Source organism: Photinus pyralis, unplaced genomic scaffold, assembly GCF_008802855.1.
Source record: "Photinus pyralis isolate 1611_PpyrPB1 unplaced genomic scaffold, Ppyr1.3 Ppyr1.4_LG7, whole genome shotgun sequence".
Classification (NCBI taxonomy): domain Eukaryota; kingdom Metazoa; phylum Arthropoda; class Insecta; order Coleoptera; family Lampyridae; genus Photinus; species Photinus pyralis.
This window is the reverse complement of record NW_022170738.1, coordinates 35,957,791-35,976,553: the sequence shown is the minus strand read 5'-3', so window position 1 is coordinate 35,976,553 and position 18,763 is coordinate 35,957,791. Positions and strand designations below refer to the sequence as shown.

Genomic DNA, 18,763 nt, shown 5'->3' with positions numbered 1-18,763 from the left:
TCCGACGGTTCGTCTTTGTGTAACAATAAAGTCCATTTTTTTAAATACGGTCCGGATATTCCGATACAATATTCTTAAAACCCTTTTTATTCAGTATTTACTGATATTTATGGCACTTTATGGTTTAATGGTAGTTTAGCCTTTTTTCCTGGATTAAATAAGAAAGTTCTTATTACGGACCTGTACAATAATTAACAGTTTATCATCTACTTACTTAATAGCAATCCAATGAGTGAATATATAATATCTTCTGACCGTCGATTCAAACACTCTTGTCAGCATTGGCGGAGTAATGTTAGCAAACGAAAGAAAATATTAACCACGGAAACATCTGCACGACCTCTAGTGGGAAAATAAAGAACTATTGTAAATGAAACATATGATTACCTCTAAACTAAACGGAAATGCATAATAAATTACTACACATCATTGTATTCAGAATAAAAAGAGCTATATGTAAACGCAGTATCAGGGCCGTATTTAAAAAAATTAAGTTGCGCAAAGACGAAACGTCGGATTAAAAAGGCACCTTAAAGAGCTGTGGAGAAGTGTTTGGTTTTATTCGAGGTCAAATATTAACGCTAGAAGAAAATAGTGAAATCGATAAGTCCCAGACCTTTTATTGCGCAAGTTTTCTCCCATTTAACCAAATTTGAATCTTACTATTTCTAGCTAGAATGCCCATTGTGGCCCTCCTCATCTCGGACACGATGTATAGACTATATTTTATAATAAAAACTGATAAAAAAACAGACCCTTATACTAAAATTGCATCTCACAGTGATTCTACATGCAGCGAAAAGGAACACACCTTGGTATCAATCATATCCCATAGACTTATTGTTCGGTTTGCTATGTAACTGCTTCAACTACACACAGGGCGAATATAAGCGTCTTCTGCTTATGTGTTGAGTTCGCGTATACAACAAAAGGCATAAAAATCCACCGGTTTCCCCTAATTTGTTTTCCTTTCGCAACAGCTGGTGCCCCTTTCAGAAGGAGCAGAAATCGCTTTACTTTGCGAAATGACATTGGTATTTTTATTAAATATTTTTCCTAAAAATAACACCTTTTAAAATAAGTACCACCTAAAATGTCTACGCCTAAAAGCGTAAGTCAGAGTATCCTAATGACCCAATTAAGACGCCTCAGCACAATACTTTTTATGTAGTTCCCTGGGTGAGGCATCAGGTGCGCGCTACGTAAAATATTTTATAATAAGCGTAATTGCACGCGTATTTCAGACAATATTAAATTAAAACCTCCTTTTTGTTAATGCCCTTTTAGGTTTATCCAACATTCTTTCTTATTATCTTCTAAATCCTAACGCAAAGTTATGAAGGCACTTAGACCCTTTTTGCCATAATTCTCTAAATAAGGAAACACACTTTTCGCGAAAAATATACCCTATTCGCCACATAATCCCAATGAAAATTTAAATAGGCCGAAGACGTAATAAATTTGCGAGGAAATTCAATTAATACCTTCTCCATTACTTTAATTTTCTATTATATGCCTTGTGCACGGCAAGTTCAATTCTCAAAAGAGGATATCAATAGTACCAGCTCCTCCGTAGTCAATTTGTATTTCATGGTTATTGCAAATGATTAGACCACCAAAAATACGCGTTCTATCTATTCCAGTCGATCGTGTTATGAAGCCATAAATGCTTCAAGATTTAGGCCCATAGATACCCAAATTCATATCTACTGGCGAAAGGAATGTGATAGGTCTCGAGGATACATTTCTATGTGAATAGTCAAAACTTCCACTGCACATGCACATTCTTCGAAACTGAAAGCTTGAAGAGATACCAACATAGGCCAATGTGTTTGGGCGAAACGGTGTGATTATAAAGGTTAAAACTTTCAACGTGAGTACCTTCGTAACCACTAAACAGTCAAGAGGAGCAGTAAATGAAGCAGTTTTTGAGGAAATTTGAATTTTACAAACTGTGAGTTAGTCTGTAAGTTAGAAAACTAGTTAGACGACCTTTTAAACTGCCATATGCCATATGCAAATAAACAACACGTTTCAGATTAGCTGCCGTCTAAATGAAATGTTGAATTTGAATTCGATTCTGGAACTCTCTGACCAGATGAAATGTTCCCGTATTCTCGGCACTAAGTGTCCTCATCTTGAAATGGGCAACTAGAATTGCGGTCGAAGGTAACGATTTGCTGGTGAAATGTGTTCCCGCCACTGGATGTGTGTTTTTCAATATCTAATGATTGAAATATTGTCTAATTATGGATTATTGAGAAGTAAATCGGACTCGAAGGACCAAAAACTATAATGCTTTGAATATACTGCATTTATTGTAAACTAAAAAACTGAATTCGAATACATTTTTTGTATTATTTTACAAGTCATTGTCATTATTATTACAAAGTCATGGTGATTGGCGCATACATCCATCGTACCGATATTTCCTAGATCTAGAATATTTGAGTTGAATAATCGCCTAACAAATTCTCTTTAATGTAACACTTTGTTTGCTTCTAGCCAATTTGATTTTCGCAAACATTAATCAACAATCTCAGCAATTATTGACCTAACGACTAACATGATAAAAATTTTTGAAACAAAACAGTACTGCTCTTCAATGTTTGGTTTCGTTTTCCACGAAATACTTGTGAGTAAGCTTCAATATTACAATTTTAGTGAGAAACTCGCCTATGCCACCTTTAAAAACAGGAGTTCCTCAAGGATACATACCGGGTCCTATTCTATTTCTTATTTACATATGAAATGCCCTAACGTCCTATAGGCATTGTATGGAAAAAAACCAGCTGACCTTTCATCAAAAAAGTTACATCATTGATCCAGATATTTGTCATTTGGATAACACAATTTGTACATCAGACTTAGTGTCTTTGGTCGTTGTACAGCTGTTGTTAAGTATAATTTGAATTTCGGCTAAACTTTTACCTTTCGTTTCTGGTATATAGAAGTGAGTAAAAAGTGTAGTGAGAAAGCAGCAGACTCCAAAAATGTAAAACGGCACATGCATTTCATACGCTTCATGTAAGTAGTGAAAAAGGTACGTAGATGCAGCAGAAGATAGACTGTACATTGCTAAAGCTGTTGCCATACCCATGGCTTTTACATCTGCCGGAAAGAGTTCGGCAGTTAGTACTATCGGTATCAATCCCAATCCACATCTGAAAAAGACTGCGTAGCACAATGTTGATGCAGCGGGGATCCAACTATAATCGTCGACCTCAATCCCCGCGTTCTTTACGGTGAAGAACGTTGCTAGAGTTAAAATGGAAAGGCCGGTCAGAGTACTCGACCAGCAAAGCAGCACTTTTCTTCCCATTCTGTCAATTACTGCCGATGATAATAGAGCGGCTCCTAACATACACGCCGAAAATGTTATCGCAGACTCAACCGCACCCCATGATGTGTCGGCATGGTTCAATATCGTATGAAGATTCATCAGAATAACGCTAAAACTACTAAAATGTTGTGCGCAATTTAGCGTTGTAACAATCGTCAGGGCCTTTCTACTCGCTTTCATGGTCACCAAATCCGTATAACGTCGCTTTTTCGTTTCCTCTTGGCGCGATTTCACAATAGCCTGTATTCCTTCCAATTCCTGGCCGATATTGTCCGATGTCACACGTAACAACAGCAGTGCTTTTTTGGTTTCGCCTATTTTTCCTTTAGAGAGAAGATAATAGGGTGATTCAGGCATGAAGGAGAAGATGAGAAGCTCTACAACCAGAAATGAGCAGCCGATAGCCGACGATACTGGAATCGAAACAAACGGGCCTACAGAATACATTATCAGAATTCCTATTGACATCATTAGATAGATTGACGATCCCAAAAATCCACGCACATTCTTGTCAGCTATTTCACTAATGTACATGGGTGTCGCTACGAAGTCAGCGTTAGCCGCAAATCCGCTGATGAATCTCGCCACGTAAAAATACACAGTAGTAGGCGCGAATGCTTTCAACATCCAGGATATGATGCCCATTACGGTTCCCATTAAAATTGTAGTTTTGGGCCCGAATTTGTTAACACCGTAAATTATGAAAGGTATTCCAGCCAGTCCACCTATCATGAAAATTGATTGAAGCCATATGATGTCTGTGTGTGTTATTGGGTATGAAGATTCGGCATCCTGAAGTATGGGAACTATCGGCGCGGTCCAAGCAAATTGCATTCCATCGGAAATCGCACATAATGTTCCTGAAACAAATATAATAATTACAAATGTATGTCCCTGTCTCCGCACAATGACTAAAATTAGTACTATACCTATATTTATAGTCCAGTCAAATAAGAAAAAATAAAAACATTAATCGGTAAAGATCTGAATTTTGGTACACATGTTCATTAGTGTTCCCTATTGAACATACTAAAAGTCCCCGTCAAAATCTGTTGCGCTCGAGGCGCCATCCTGGAAAAAAGGAGCACTACTTCAGTTTCTTGCCTATATATCGGCAACAATTATTGATACGGAAAAATAGTTCAGATAAAAAATATAGTTTATTAAATTGCCCATAAAAAGCATATTAACATTTTTTTGTATATCCAATACTTTAGCTATAATCCGACATCGAATAGGGAATCAAGTATCCTGAGTTCTCGAAACAGTGGCGCAGATATTTTTTTACAACTTTTTACAAATCATTAAATTCATTGAAAATTCTACCAGTATTTCTTATATGTGCGAAGTCGTCGCACTCAGGCTTGGTATGAGACACGTTTAATAAGGTTTCTCATAAAACGCTCTCTCAATAGAACTTTCATCTTCAATGTGAGCACTGAGTGTGGACTGGGAGCCTTCAGTGTCCGAACAGGGTCAAGGTAATTCTGAAGGTCTGATAACGATGTCGGTTTTAATAGCCAGGTTGCGGACAGCATTTTCCGTTATGTTAGACGGCCATTTTTTCTTATAACATAAGAAATATAAATTTTTGTAGAAATAATTTACGGTATGAGGGCTTTTTGTACGATATATTTATAAATAGCGGAACCAATGAAAATGAAGTTCTTATAATGTGTCACTGCGCAGTACGTAATCACTCATAAAAATAACATTTTCCTGCTAACCTACAATTGTGCAGTGTTTATGTTGGCGGTAGTTCTTTTCTTTTTGTCTAAGAGCATAGTAGTGAACTTTGGACATTTTAACACAATGTATAATAAAAGTGAGGTTAAGACTCCTTCAAACTTATAAGCAAAATTGAACACGCCCAGCACACACCGCAACTTAACTTTGCTATAAAAATGTGTTATACTTATAAACTTATATTATAAGGAAAAATGGCCGTCTAACATAACGGAAAATGCTGTCCGCAACCTGGCTATTATCTCTCACTAGCAGACACGTTATACTTATGCAGATAAGGGCGTTCTTCAGCTTAAGAAATCATTTCGCCTCCTTCTATAACTACGATACGGGGCCTAAACGCGTTCTGACGTATTCAACGTGAGATTACAGCTAAAGTACTGGAGATACAAAAAAAATGTAAATACTCTTTTTTATAGGGAATTTAGTAAACTATATTTTTCATGTAAACTATTTCTTCGTGTCAGTAATAATTTCCGAGACATGGGCAAAAAATTGGAAAAGTGTACCGTTTTTCCAAGATGGCGTCTCGAGCGCAACAGATTTTGACAGGGACTTTTAGTATGTTCAATAGAAAGTCCCAATAAATGTGTATACCAAAATTCAGATCTTTACCAATTAATGTTTTTATTTGTCCAAAATTGCGCCAATTTGACTGGACTAATAGTCCAGTCATATTAGCTCTAAAAGTAGTATAAACTGGATGTTGTCCTTTCACTAAACGAAACCAAGCGTAGGTATTCTATGTAAAAAAATCCTCTGAATCGGAAAATCATAGACCCCCCGGCCGGAAACGCCCGGAACATATTGTTATAAACAAAAAACGAAGAAAAAATGGGAAAATGTCGTGTTTTTTCACATTTGACTGCCAATATCTCGTTAACTATTGCTCTGAGGGAAAAAATGAATAGAAATGAACTTGTTTAGAATAAAATTTCTATAAGATACAGATTACTTTTTTACATTTTTCCATAAATAACAATAACAGTTGAAAATGAGCCTTCCGGGCCAACTGTATCTTATAGAAAATTTTATTCTAAACAAGTTCATTTCTATTCATTTTTTCCCTCCGAGTAATAGTTAACGAGATATTCGAAGTCAAATGTGAAAAAACACGACATTTTCCCATTTTTTCTTCGTTTTTTGTTTATAACAATATGTTCCGGGAATTTCCGGTCAGGGGGGCTATGATTTTCGGAATCAGCGGATTTTTTTACATAGGATACCTACGCTTGGTGTCGTTGAGTGAAGTGACAACATCCAGCCCAAACCGTAATAATAATAATAATAATAATAATGTTTATTTACGCCTAGGGCAATTTACAATATAATATACTATAATAATAAATAATCGTAGCTAACAACTACGTGTACCTAAGTAGATGACACGAAATAATTAAATTTAAATATTGATATAATAACACGCAACGTCATTCAGTTAAAAGTATTATAGTATTCCATTTGAAAATCGGGAGAGATACACTAAATAAATCGATTTTATCATTGAAATTGTTCAATAACTCCAACAATCGATTTCGAGGACTGTTACGAAGGTAAAGAGTTCGATTAGGTCTCATGTAAAGAAGCCTCGAAGATCGAACGAATCTTTGAGGAACATTAAAGTAAATGTCAGACAAGATAGTATGACAGTTTATGTGGCCGTTTAATAACTTAAAGCCGAACTGCAGGGTAAGTAGTGTTCTTCGATTTTCTAACCGCATCACTAATTCGCCACTGATCTCCAGTTTTCCGTGGTCCGATTACCTTTAGTGCTTATATTTGTTGCAAATGAAATGCTCTTACTTTAGTGGCTTCTTTTGGACTGGTCTTCCCCGTGATCAGTATTTTATTTGCCTTGAGAAAATCCAGCAAATATTCGTAATTGTCGTTTGTCGTTTTTTGCAAGCGTTTTCTTTGCACATTTTGCGTGCACCCATGTATATCCATCGCGTGGTTTTGAAGAATAACGACGTTTATAAAAACAAGACGGAAACAAATGTCAGTTTACTTGTCAGCGTAACGGAATGCCCGTTTTAACGATACGGGTGATCTGTTTTCTTTGTCGAGCATAGCGTATATTGAATACTTATCACTCTCTCTCTACATTTAAAGCTGTTAAAGTAAACCAATGACAAAACTTTTTTCCTTTACTAACCAGAAGCGGTTATAGTAGTGATATGTCATACTAAAAAATTGCTTCTCCGTTTAAGAGTAGGCTAAAGTACTCCGTTAAAGTTACGTAACGGATTGCGGATATTAGTAACGGATTTGATACATCATAGGACTGATTAGGGTTTAGATAAGGAGTGAATGTTTGCAGAAAAGGTCTGATGATGAATCAGATTCGATTTGAAGTCGCTAAGAAGTCGCCTAAGAAAGAAAAATGAAGTCAATTATTTGAAACGTGTTTAAGGTTTAAATACATATCTACATCGATAAACAAAACTCTATTCGATTAAAAATTGGTTTACAAGAAAGTAACAAAACAGAAGCAGTTACAAAATGCAAACTAGAAAGGTTCAGTTAAAAACAATCTAAAAAAAACGGTGCAACCTGGAAGGGGTAATTTGATCTTGCATATGGGAAGTGTACCCTCCCGACGGTTGAAGACGGCAGAAATCGAGTCACACTTTTTCTGTAAGAACACAAGCCTTCGAAAAGTCCAAAGCACACGAATTCCATTCTACTTGGCGTTGAATGTGCCCCAGTTTTCGTGCGTTTCGGCTATACCCTACTACGTGGAAACGTCGGAACCTGGTGGCAAGGAGTGAAAGTTTTTCCACTTCTGGGAAGAAGCAACGACCCTGATCAAGGAAAACTTCGGCCCCACATCACCGCCGTTTTTGCCACCGAGCAGGGAGAGAAGCAGCCAACCGAGGGAAAAATGGCCCCCGATCGTAAAGATCCCGGACGATGTGAGACCAAATAAGCAATTTCAGATGAGCATGGTCTACGGACTCCTTCACCAGCGCATCCGAAAGTCGTCCTTCGAACAAAAATAACGACGTTCAAAGATCTCATCGTGGAAGTGAGGAAAATGGAAGAGTGCAACCGCACGGAACCTCTATCCATCACCAAACCGACGACTACAGCGACGCCAAACCGCGTCCCACATGCGCTTTCTGTCGCATCCCCGGCTACCACAAAGATGAGTGCCGCAAGCGAAAGCGAGGGGAGAATGCAAACACCTCCAACACCAACTCTAAAGCGAAGCCACTACCGGTACCAGATGCAACCGACCCATCTGCAAGACCCAGTGGAATAACTTGCTTTAGATGCGGAACCCCAGGTGTGATCCGGAGCCAGTGCAGAACCTGCAGCCGACGACGACACCGACGGACACCGGCAACGCTGTTCCCATATTCGCTTCGTCGTACGACGGAAGTCGTCCGACCGACTCCGATAGTAGATGTCTCGACGCTCGGATTACGGGATTCGCAGTCGCATCCGCCAGACCGGAACAGTCAGAGCGACGCCGCCTACGTCAGGGCAGCGCCAAGGCATGTCGACTTCCATCTCTCGCATTCTCTGGAAAACGTCAGCCAAGAATCGCCGACTCTGGAACTTGCCACCTTGGAACTGTGAGCAGACTAAGGGCAGGAACTCCACCCTAAGGCCAGAGAGCGGACAAATGGACTCCTGTCATATCGCCACATCGCTTGCCGTCGAACAAACGGGAACAGGGCACTGGCAAATTGCCGTAAAAATAAGTGATCGCGATAAAACCGCTTTTATCACGCTATTTGTAAGTTTCAATCCTTCCAGCCACTAATTGATCGCTTTCAGCTCGGTATCCTAGGTCACCGTCCTTGCGTATTTGGTCTATCTCTCACCAGACTTCGACCATTATCTCCATGACCTGGAGAAGGTCTTCAGACGGCCCAATCTGCGCACGCGACTCTTGAAGTGTTACTTCGTCTGCCTCCGAGCTTTGAATATTTATATTCAAAGCTCCCAGTTAAGTATCTAGGACAGGTAATCACACCCAAAAAACGGCGACCCACCCCCCGGAACGTCAAACAACTGATTTAGTTTCTACAGACCTGCTCAATGCTCATGGTACCGGCGCAGCTCTTCCGAAATCCCTGACCTCGCTGCTCAAGGACGCCCTAAGGACTAGGAAGAACCGTCAGCAAGACGGCCTCGAAAAACTAAAAGGGATACTACAACAAGCCGATCCCGGACGCCCTTTTACAATTCACACCGACGTCAGTCATTACTTCATAGGCGCCGACCTCTCCCAGGGAGAAAGGACCCGAACAACGTCCACTTGAATACGCCAGTGGGCTCGTGATCTCCGCGGAGCGAAATTCTTCGATAACGGTAGTCTGGGCGACACAGAAATGGAGACCACAAGAGGAACGAACCCTCATGCTATAAAAGCACCACGACGTCGCTATCATTGGCCATATGGGGGCACTAACTTTTGAGCGTGCACTATTTTTATTGGGTTTACATTAATTAACGAGCAACAAAAAGCGAGTTTATGATTTTAGACTTTCTGTCCGTCCGTCCGTCTGTCGACGCGTTCGACGTTAGTTAAAGGAGACTTTTGGGTGATTATGAAACGAGCCCTTATCCAAGTAAAATTTTAAATGTTTGATTGCCATTTACTAGTAAGATGGTTTCAACACGTGGCGGCAAACCGTACCACATTAGGACCCTAATTGAACAAAACGTACTGCGATTCACCGTGGGCCAATGAGAACAGCGGATTTTTGCCGTATGGTTAATACGTGGTACGTTATGCCTAAATGCCTCCGTGACCAGCGGACGAAAAACGGATATGTATTATAGAAGACATCGGCTCACGGTGGGTAGAGTTCTTCGCACTAACCAATGCAGACGCTGATACCTCCGCTCGCGTCCTAATTGACGAGCTATTCTGGAGACCCCCCCCCAGCAGGTTTATCAGCAATAACGGAACACAGTTCGTCAGAAAGCGTGATGTACCGAGTTGGAAATAATGCATACGCTAAACCCCGAATACTATCCACAAGCGAAACCGGTGGAGCAAAAATTCGCCGATCAGATTCGCAATGAACATGGTCAAATGCGAATTTACGGACACACTATCGCCTACCTCACGGTCGGACGAGAACTCCCAACAACCGACGACGTCACACGAGACCAAATAAGAAGAAAACCCAACCGATTCTGGAGTCGCGCGATTATCGCCGTGTCTGAACGCAGCCTTAAGCTGCGGTTTACTAGAATTGCAATACTAGAAGATGAGGAATCTGAGTAGGAGGACAAATAATTGCTTCCGATGAAGACTCGAAAGTATTTTGAAGAGTTACCAAAAGAATTCCTTTTCCTTTATATCTCGGTACACAAAAAGTCTCCTCGTGCCACCTCGGCAGTCGTGATAGTACGTCCTACATTGAAAATCAACCCTAACTTTTTCGAAAACCACGCTGGAAAACGTAATAATATGTTTTGTAAAGTATTACAACAATCTTACAGACATTTAGATTGTACTGTTGTGTTTAATTCAAAACGTGAAGTGGAACATACCTTTTGAATTGTAGAGTAATCAGCAGACACAATGAGTGGCTATTAAGATAGATAACTTAATACACATGTTTTGTAATCTGAACACAGAGATTAGTAACCATATCGCTACAATAAGAGAAAAATTTCAATGATTTTATCTGCGTCCCAAAACAAGTTCAAGGAGTAAATCTAATCAGCTCATTTCCATTGAAACAATTACCTATCGCGCTTTCCACCAAAATGTCCCTTTAGAAGCTTTTAGGCAAATTCAGATTTCCATAATATGTAACATCTTATTCTTTATGGGCACCACGAATTATATTAATGACGCATATGTCTCGTGCTTCTCACTCTGGAGGTATCAGAAATGTGATCGCTATATATGTAATTGTTGATGGAAGTACACATGTAAATTTAATAAAATCGGTGGTGGAAAAGACCAAAAATAAATCGGAGGTCTTAAATCGTTAGTTTGGGAGATACGTCAGCAAATGTCTAAAAATCTGCGTCTTTCATTTCGTTTATATGCAAAAATAACATATAGGAGGGTGTAATTAATTGATTTAGTTAGGTTCGAGATGATTATTTTTAATTTTGTAAAAATGTTCCCAAGTGTCCCCAAGATAGCGCACCCTATCTATCGATGAATTTCTGAAAATTGGGAAAGGTACCTACTACTGCAATGGCTAGCACAATAACAGAAAGAAATATCGTTAGATTTCTAGTTATTCCGGAAAACGAAAGAACACATCAGCTTAGTACTCAAAAGGGATGTTTTATGTTTAAAAAAACTGAATTCATTCTATATTCGCTACCTCAGTTTCTGGAGGGTGTATTATTGACTACAAGACAGGCAATATGCTTTATGCATGATGGTGCACCAACTCATTTTGGTGTAGTTGCTGGACAGTTTCTAACAGCAACATACGAAGATATCGCTGGATTGGTCTTGATGGACTCGACTTATCACTTACTCGATCCCCGGATTATTTCGCACGACGCGATCTAAAATAATCAGTTTACACTAGGCCAGTGGAAAATGTGGATGATTTAAGGGATCGAATAGTTGCTGGGTATAACTCGATAAGAAACGAACCTGATGATTTTGGAAGAGCCCAGGAGTCGATTGGATGGTTACATCCGAGATGGAGGTAGCCATTTTGAACAATTCTTGTAGATTATGAAACTGTTTTTAGTCATAAATTGTTATTCTTGTTAAAAAATGTTTCGCCCTGTATCTTCGCAACAAAGCACTTTCAAAAATCATGAAAGGAGAACTATGCTTAGAATAGACCAAGGACTTACCTCCATTTTTCCCGCTTGTTTAACAAAACAAAAATATATAATGAGATCGTTTTAAGTATTTTCGAAAGTAAGAGGCAATTGAACGTGACCTTATTTATTTACAGATTACGTTTCATTCATCGGCCTATAATCGTTTAAATTGAAAAACTGCTGCATTGGTGTTTTTTTCAATCGTTAGGATTACTAAGCCTAAACCAGTAAGAATGAGGAACAATCCCAATCTTTCAATTAATCGTGTAAAAAATCTTTGATGTGCTACGTGTTTTCGTAGATACAATATCGAAGACAGTATGCGCTCATTCGTCTACACTACGGCTCATTAAAACGCCACAAACACAAACTCAAAATCCGGAAGTGTACATACCTGATAAAACAGCAACTAACTGCAAGAGCTGTCCATTTATTTTGCACATTGTCACTAATAACTACTGAGATTGTTCACCATAAAACCACAAACATGCTACGTGTAGGAGTAATCATTATCAGATTAGATGAAGGTCTAATCATATTTATCAGATTAGGTGGTTAGGAGGGCTATTCTTCCAAGTTTCAATTGGCTGTCTAAAAACAATACCAATCAAATAACATTTCATTACCTTAGTTTCTCCTGATTAAGCTGCTACCAGACGAGCAAAGTGCGAATATGGTATATAGATTATGAGGAAGTACTAAGTTGGCTTTCTAATTTAGAATACCTTTTTTATCCGCGAATAAGGTTTTACTGTAATGTTATGTGAATGATGTCTAGATGTTAGCTAAATTACTAAGGACGAGCACGTGAGTTATTCAGCATAGGGTGTTTTTTTTAATATGGAAGCGAGACCACATAATTATGCTTGTTCTATACCTAACCTTCAATTAACTACCTTTCTTTTTAAACTGAGGTAGCAAAAAATTACTTTTGCTTTAATCGATTTTTTCCATACATGTTCATTCAGTTTCCCAAAACCTTATAAGTATTAACGCTTTCTCCACTTGATCGGCTTGCATTAAAAGTTGCGTAACACCCCTGGAAGTTAGGTAAAAAGTTCTCGTAAAACTTTTAGTCAAAATTCGTCCTATGTTGTGAAATTTTTGTTGCTGAAAATTTATTAGTTTCCAACTTGAGGAAACCACACATATATATTTTTCTCCGTATGGCTAATGAAAACTACACACATAAAATAAATGCGAAATTGTTTCTGAGCTCCGTAAATTGTTCCAAAGGAAAAGAGTGAAAGAGACAATAAATATTGATCAGTTGGAGAAATTAGAGACAGAGCGGAACGCATTTAGCGGCTTTGTTAGTAAATCAATAAGATATAATTGCATTTGACGGAGGTACAAATTAATAATTTGTCTTTATGGAATAACAGAGATATTGACTGGCGCAGTTGTTCGGTTGTCAACCAGAAACGCCATCAACGACGTTTAATCGTGATAAATGATGAAGGGGCTTTGCTCAAATTCGTTTAGATTATACATTACATAAAGGGAGATAAAACACATTCTACTTAGTAAATAATTAGCTAGCAATTACCAAACACTTCCGTCAACTTTTACCGGCAGTTGTAATGCATTCAGAAGGGAAATGATTTATCACACTCCTCTTTGAAAATGTTACGAGGGTTTATCTTTTACAGAATTTATGGTGAGGTGTAGATACCTTCGTTACTTAGAAATGCGTATTACTATTGAAGCCAGTGCAATGTGTCAAACGAACCCAACTTGACTTACTGACTCGTTAACTGCTAGACTCAGCTTAACCCAAAGGTCTGACTTGATCCATACTCCAAGATTCAGAGTCCGTCTCTTACAAATCCCGTGCGATGACCTTACTTATTCCCCAAAACATCGCACCGCCATACACATCGTATACTTTATTACCATATGGATGAACTGGACAAGTGACGTCATACTACGCAACAATAAATTTATTCACGTATTCACGTTCAGTTGATTTAGCGTACATAACAGTCAGATATTAACAAACAATGATACAGGAATAGTTTCCAAGCGCCGTCCAAAGTCAGTTTTGGTACGCAGTTAGCTTCAAGTTGCAAAAGAGGTGGGGATTATTCAATTTTAAAGTTTTGTCTTGGTTGAAATTAAGTTTGTATCCGAGCAGCCAGTTCAATAATGTCAATCGTCAAGGAACCCGTGTTGGTGGTTTTAAAAAAAGTTGTGTACATAGTTCTGCCATATTTCGTCGTTTATTGCATCTGTACAGACTGGATCAGACAACAATTTGGATAATTACAACAAAATAGTGAGTACATTTGCAACTTTTTTTTGTATTCGACCGTTTGTAACGGAGTTAAATGTTTCAATAAGACAAGCCTTTTTTCTTTTACCATTTGTTATTTTTATTTTATCTATGTCATTGTATTGCTCAGAAATGTATGTGTCGATTTGAGTTCCAGTGAAAGTAAAACGAAAAAAAAGGAAATCCAAATAAAGGTTGTTTTTGTTCGTTCAAAGAAAATTTCTCCTCTTTCAGATTATAGAATGGTTACTTCAAGTTAAAATTTAATAGTGCTGTTTCATTCGAATTCCCGGAATTTCAAGATTCAAATATGTCAGTGGTGATATTTTCCACCGTTTCGGAACCCAGCTGGACCCTGAGATCCATTGTTTCTTTAATTATCAAAAATAAACTTTGTTGGAAGATGGTAATAGGCATAAGGGAAATAAGGGACGATTTTTCGAAAAACAAAAGAACGCCAATAACTTCGAACCGTGGCACCAAATCAAAAATTGGATCTAAGAAAAGTTGTTTGATTTAATGGGTTCTAACTTCCGTTTTCGGGTGTAACGACTTAGTATTAATGCCCTGCATATCTAAATTTCAAAACAGTTGTTAAAGAGAAAAGGTTTAAATTGTGTACTCAGTAAGTATTTAAAGAAACACAGAAAAATTTTCAGCATTTTCATTACAATTCAACGAAAATGAAAAAAAAATGCGTTGGTCACTTTGCCCGTCCGTCGTTCGTCCCCACGGCATCAGATCTTTATCTTAATAATATAATATAATATAATAATAATGCGACACTAGCAAACAAAACAAATGCGTACTGAGACTGGTTTCTATAATAGGACAAAGTTTGTGTTTTACGGCAATAAATAGCACACCACTTGTATATTTTTAAAAGTAGATATTACCGATTTCATGCAACAATAATGAGTTTAGTTTTATGAAATCGTACTTTCTATACATTTTGTTTTATCTTTATTTCCGCGAAATCTCACTCAAACAGAAATATAATTTCAGCATCAAACATACAAACCAGCCAAATTCATGAATACAAAATTATATCAAGTAAGTATAAGCATATTACCTACATGAAAAGACGAATGTTTTCAAGATAAAAAATACTGAACAGATTACATCAGATCCGATTTGAATAATTAAAGAGAAAGTTAATCTGATGTGCGACATTGTTCAAACCTAACTAGATGAATGATATTTGCTGAAGTTTCACATCGCATTTTTCAGTTTATGGATTACAATATTAATTTGGGTCATAACGTTGACTGGTCCCTACTCACATTTCACGGTGTCCATTTTTCGGGAGCATAAAACAAAATATACGAAATTATGATACTTAATCCCTAAATAATGACGGTATCATAAATTCGCAACTGATAAATTGCTTAGTAGGGGTAGGTAATTCTATTATGAGTGGTCCAAAGTGTTGATTTGGATAATTTCAGCAACGTTTTGTAAATATTTGATTTTATCTTCCACTCCAAGTAATTTACGTAAACCTCTACTTTTCGCAAAATATTCAAATAACAAAATTATAAGTTACGTTACACACAAAAATCTTAGTAACTTGACTTTACAACTGATATATACCACGTTTACAAAGGTCTCATCAAGAATTATCGATTAAATCGTGTACTTGATCTTAACACAAGTTTCCACAAAGAAATTGATCCGAACACAAATGCGCATGTATAGGCCAGGTACAAGCAAAACATAAAAAGGCACCACTTACCTTGATTTAATAAGTTGTTATCCAGATAAGTGAGCTCCGAGGTGAGCTCATTTCCCGGATTCATAAAATCTGCAACAAAAGAAAACTCCCAAGCCCCAGAGCTCGGAAGGCATTGAACTGAACAATGCCTGAAGGACCTCGCCTTACCTGTAGTAAGCTCACAAGCACGATATTTTTTCGACTAACCTCGCCAGAAGGATGTGGCGCACTACCATAACACCCAGCTAGCAGAGAACGTCATAATGACGTGCATAATTCGTCACGCATTACGTCGAAATCACCAAATAAATCACGTATTTGCGACGAGATTATGACGATAATATGTCACAGTAAAATGACGTCATTCGATTACGTCACTTCGACGTATACGAATGACGTCATATATACCGCTGCATATACATAATTTTGGAGCATCAGAAGCATGGTGGACTAAATAATGCAAAAAACAATACCGCAAAATTTTTATTACAAATAATTGCACACTTTGTACTTATTATATCAAAATATTGGAACAAAAATAATGTAGGTATCCCAAGTTAACTTAAAAATCTATAGTGTAACAAAAAACAATAAAAAGTAATGTAGCTAATGTAAATCTTATAAATAATATTCCATGCAAAAAACGGCTATAATATTATACTCAAGGAATTCTCTCCCTCTATCTAGTTTTAGCAAATTAAAGAAATTTTTATATTCTACTTATCTCATTATAGTCATTATATATACAGTACAAAGTTCCACGTAATACAATTTAGATATTTGCGACAGTATGTATTAGGGGAATTGATACCAAACCATCTTTATGTGGTAAAAGTACACATTTTCCTTTGATGTCATTTTCATTTCTTGAGATAAATTATCAACTATTTGGATTTTCAGATATTGAGAATCAAATGGGTACATGTAAAGAGATGAAAATTTACGAAAATATCGTCCAATAATTTTAATTTCTTCAGAAGAGCCAATGGTCGAGTTAACAATTATATTTTCCAGTTGAATAACAGTATCACTTGTAAAGCAAAATGAATCACACATTCAATAGGAATGAATGGCTAACATAAAATCATTTAAGTGGACTCTTTTATATTGAATGCCCTCATATGACATAGTAGGCCCCATTTCGTGCTCCATTTCATAGATATATTTGGAAGAGCAATCAATTTCTTTAGAAACAATATCTTCTATTTCATGTAGTCTGCGATATATCTGTTCAAGGGGTCGTGTAGGAGACTTAACCATTTTCTTCAGCTGACCAAGGAAATTTTCGAAGGGGAAGGCAGAAAATGTATCTACAGCACCATAATGGAAACAGTTACAGAAACTGTTATCACATTCCGCTCCTGATCCGGGTGACCCAATTAAAATAACAATTTAAGTCGATAATTATGAATGATCACAAGATATGTCGATCATGGTATTGTTATTTGCAAAATTTTCAATTACTACATGCGAAATTAGATCACTCAACTAGTAGGCGGGGGACACTTTGTAACCCGAAGGCCCAATCTTCAAATGAGTATAACTTTTATTTGAAAAGTTATTTTAAAAAACTGTTCGACAATTCTGTTGCCTAACTCATCAAGTATATACACGAAAAATTTCGTGGAATTCTCTTCATTTTCGTAGTCCGGACAAAAATTGCAGTGGAACTTTTTTTCGAATTTTCAAAAACTAATTCCAGATTCATCATTTTCATGTTCAAAAACCTCCAGATACCAAATTTCGCCTTTTGGTGGTAGGAATTTTGGAAATTTTTTTTCAAAATCAGATAGGGCATACGCGAAAACTTATTCAAAGCCGTGCCGCTCTTATGCTTGTTGAGAAAAAAATTAAAGGAATAAATCCAAATTTAAACACTTCTTTGGGGGCGGCTCCCAAACGAAACATGGACCCTCGGTTTATTTAAAAAAGTACTTGTTCTGATCTCCTCTATCTCCCAATTTTTTTTACACGCGGTCATGTAACACCCTGTATTTATCTTAAAAGCTACCGTTTCCTTTTTTCGCTATTTGGATTTTATTGGTTAAATGGTTGAAAACGAATTTGGCTAAAGCAGTTTATTTTTTCGGCATAGAGTGTTAGTTTAGAAATGCACTTTTTGTAAATCGTTTACGATTAGTTTTTTTTTTAACTTGTATTGTGTAGTTGTGCTGAAGTTCTGAGTGACATTTCCGCATTTTCCTTTCTGTGTGGGTCATACTGGATCACTAGGTGAATTAGTTACACAGCAGTATCTATGGATTAAATGTTCTAGTAGCAACAGACCAAAAACCCCAACTCAAGTTTTACAAACCAAAAATGTAGCCGAACTGACGCCAAGTCAAAGGTTTAGGTTGAGACTTCTTTGACATAATTATTATATTTAAGGTACGAACCCAACGTAACAAGGTTTGCAGGTTTTTTTTTCACATTTTTAATCCTTTAAGCCTGTGTGCTCGCTCATCAACTCGTTTGTATATTAATTGCATTGAGAGATTGACGAAAATCACTATCAATCAATGTAAGGAGGGAGAAATTGCGGGATCTTTTAAGACCGTCGGAAAAAATTTTTCCATTGTAAAATATCGCTGAACCTGCACTTAATAGGCTAGAGCTACTTCCCCTTTCACGTAATGATCAGTAAGCAAATCAATACCTATACATAATGCGGCGAGCTAAAAATGGTACCCTTCACCTTGACATTCTTTATAAATCTTAAAAGAGAAATTAGAGTAATGGTATCTATTCTGATAGGACCAATCGATACCGCCTATTGTACGTGGATAACGTTAAGAGCTTTCCAAATTTCGCGATTTCCTTTGTACCTAGCATAAGGAATTTAATAATCCTTTTTGCCTACATTACATTAGCATACTCTCGAGGTATTTATTTTTCCGGAAGCAAATTATGAAAA

The 18,763-nt window shown here is 37.4% G+C and overlaps 2 protein-coding genes across 3 annotated transcripts in view; one reads left to right on the top strand and one right to left on the bottom strand.

The window, feature by feature from the left end:
* The window catches only part of LOC116176736 (octopamine receptor beta-3R-like), a 203,736-nt gene that overhangs the window by 26,337 nt on the left and 158,636 nt on the right, over positions 1-18,763 (top strand). The window lies entirely within an intron of this gene.
* The window catches only part of LOC116176737 (facilitated trehalose transporter Tret1-like), a 91,450-nt gene continuing 75,278 nt past the window's right edge, over positions 2,592-18,763 (bottom strand). The window contains exon 2 of the mRNA XM_031495496.1: positions 2,592-4,203. Coding sequence (XP_031351356.1) covers positions 2,837-4,177 — 1,341 coding nt within the window. The 5' untranslated portion in view covers positions 4,178-4,203 and the 3' untranslated portion in view covers positions 2,592-2,836. The remainder of the gene's footprint in view (positions 4,204-18,763) is intronic.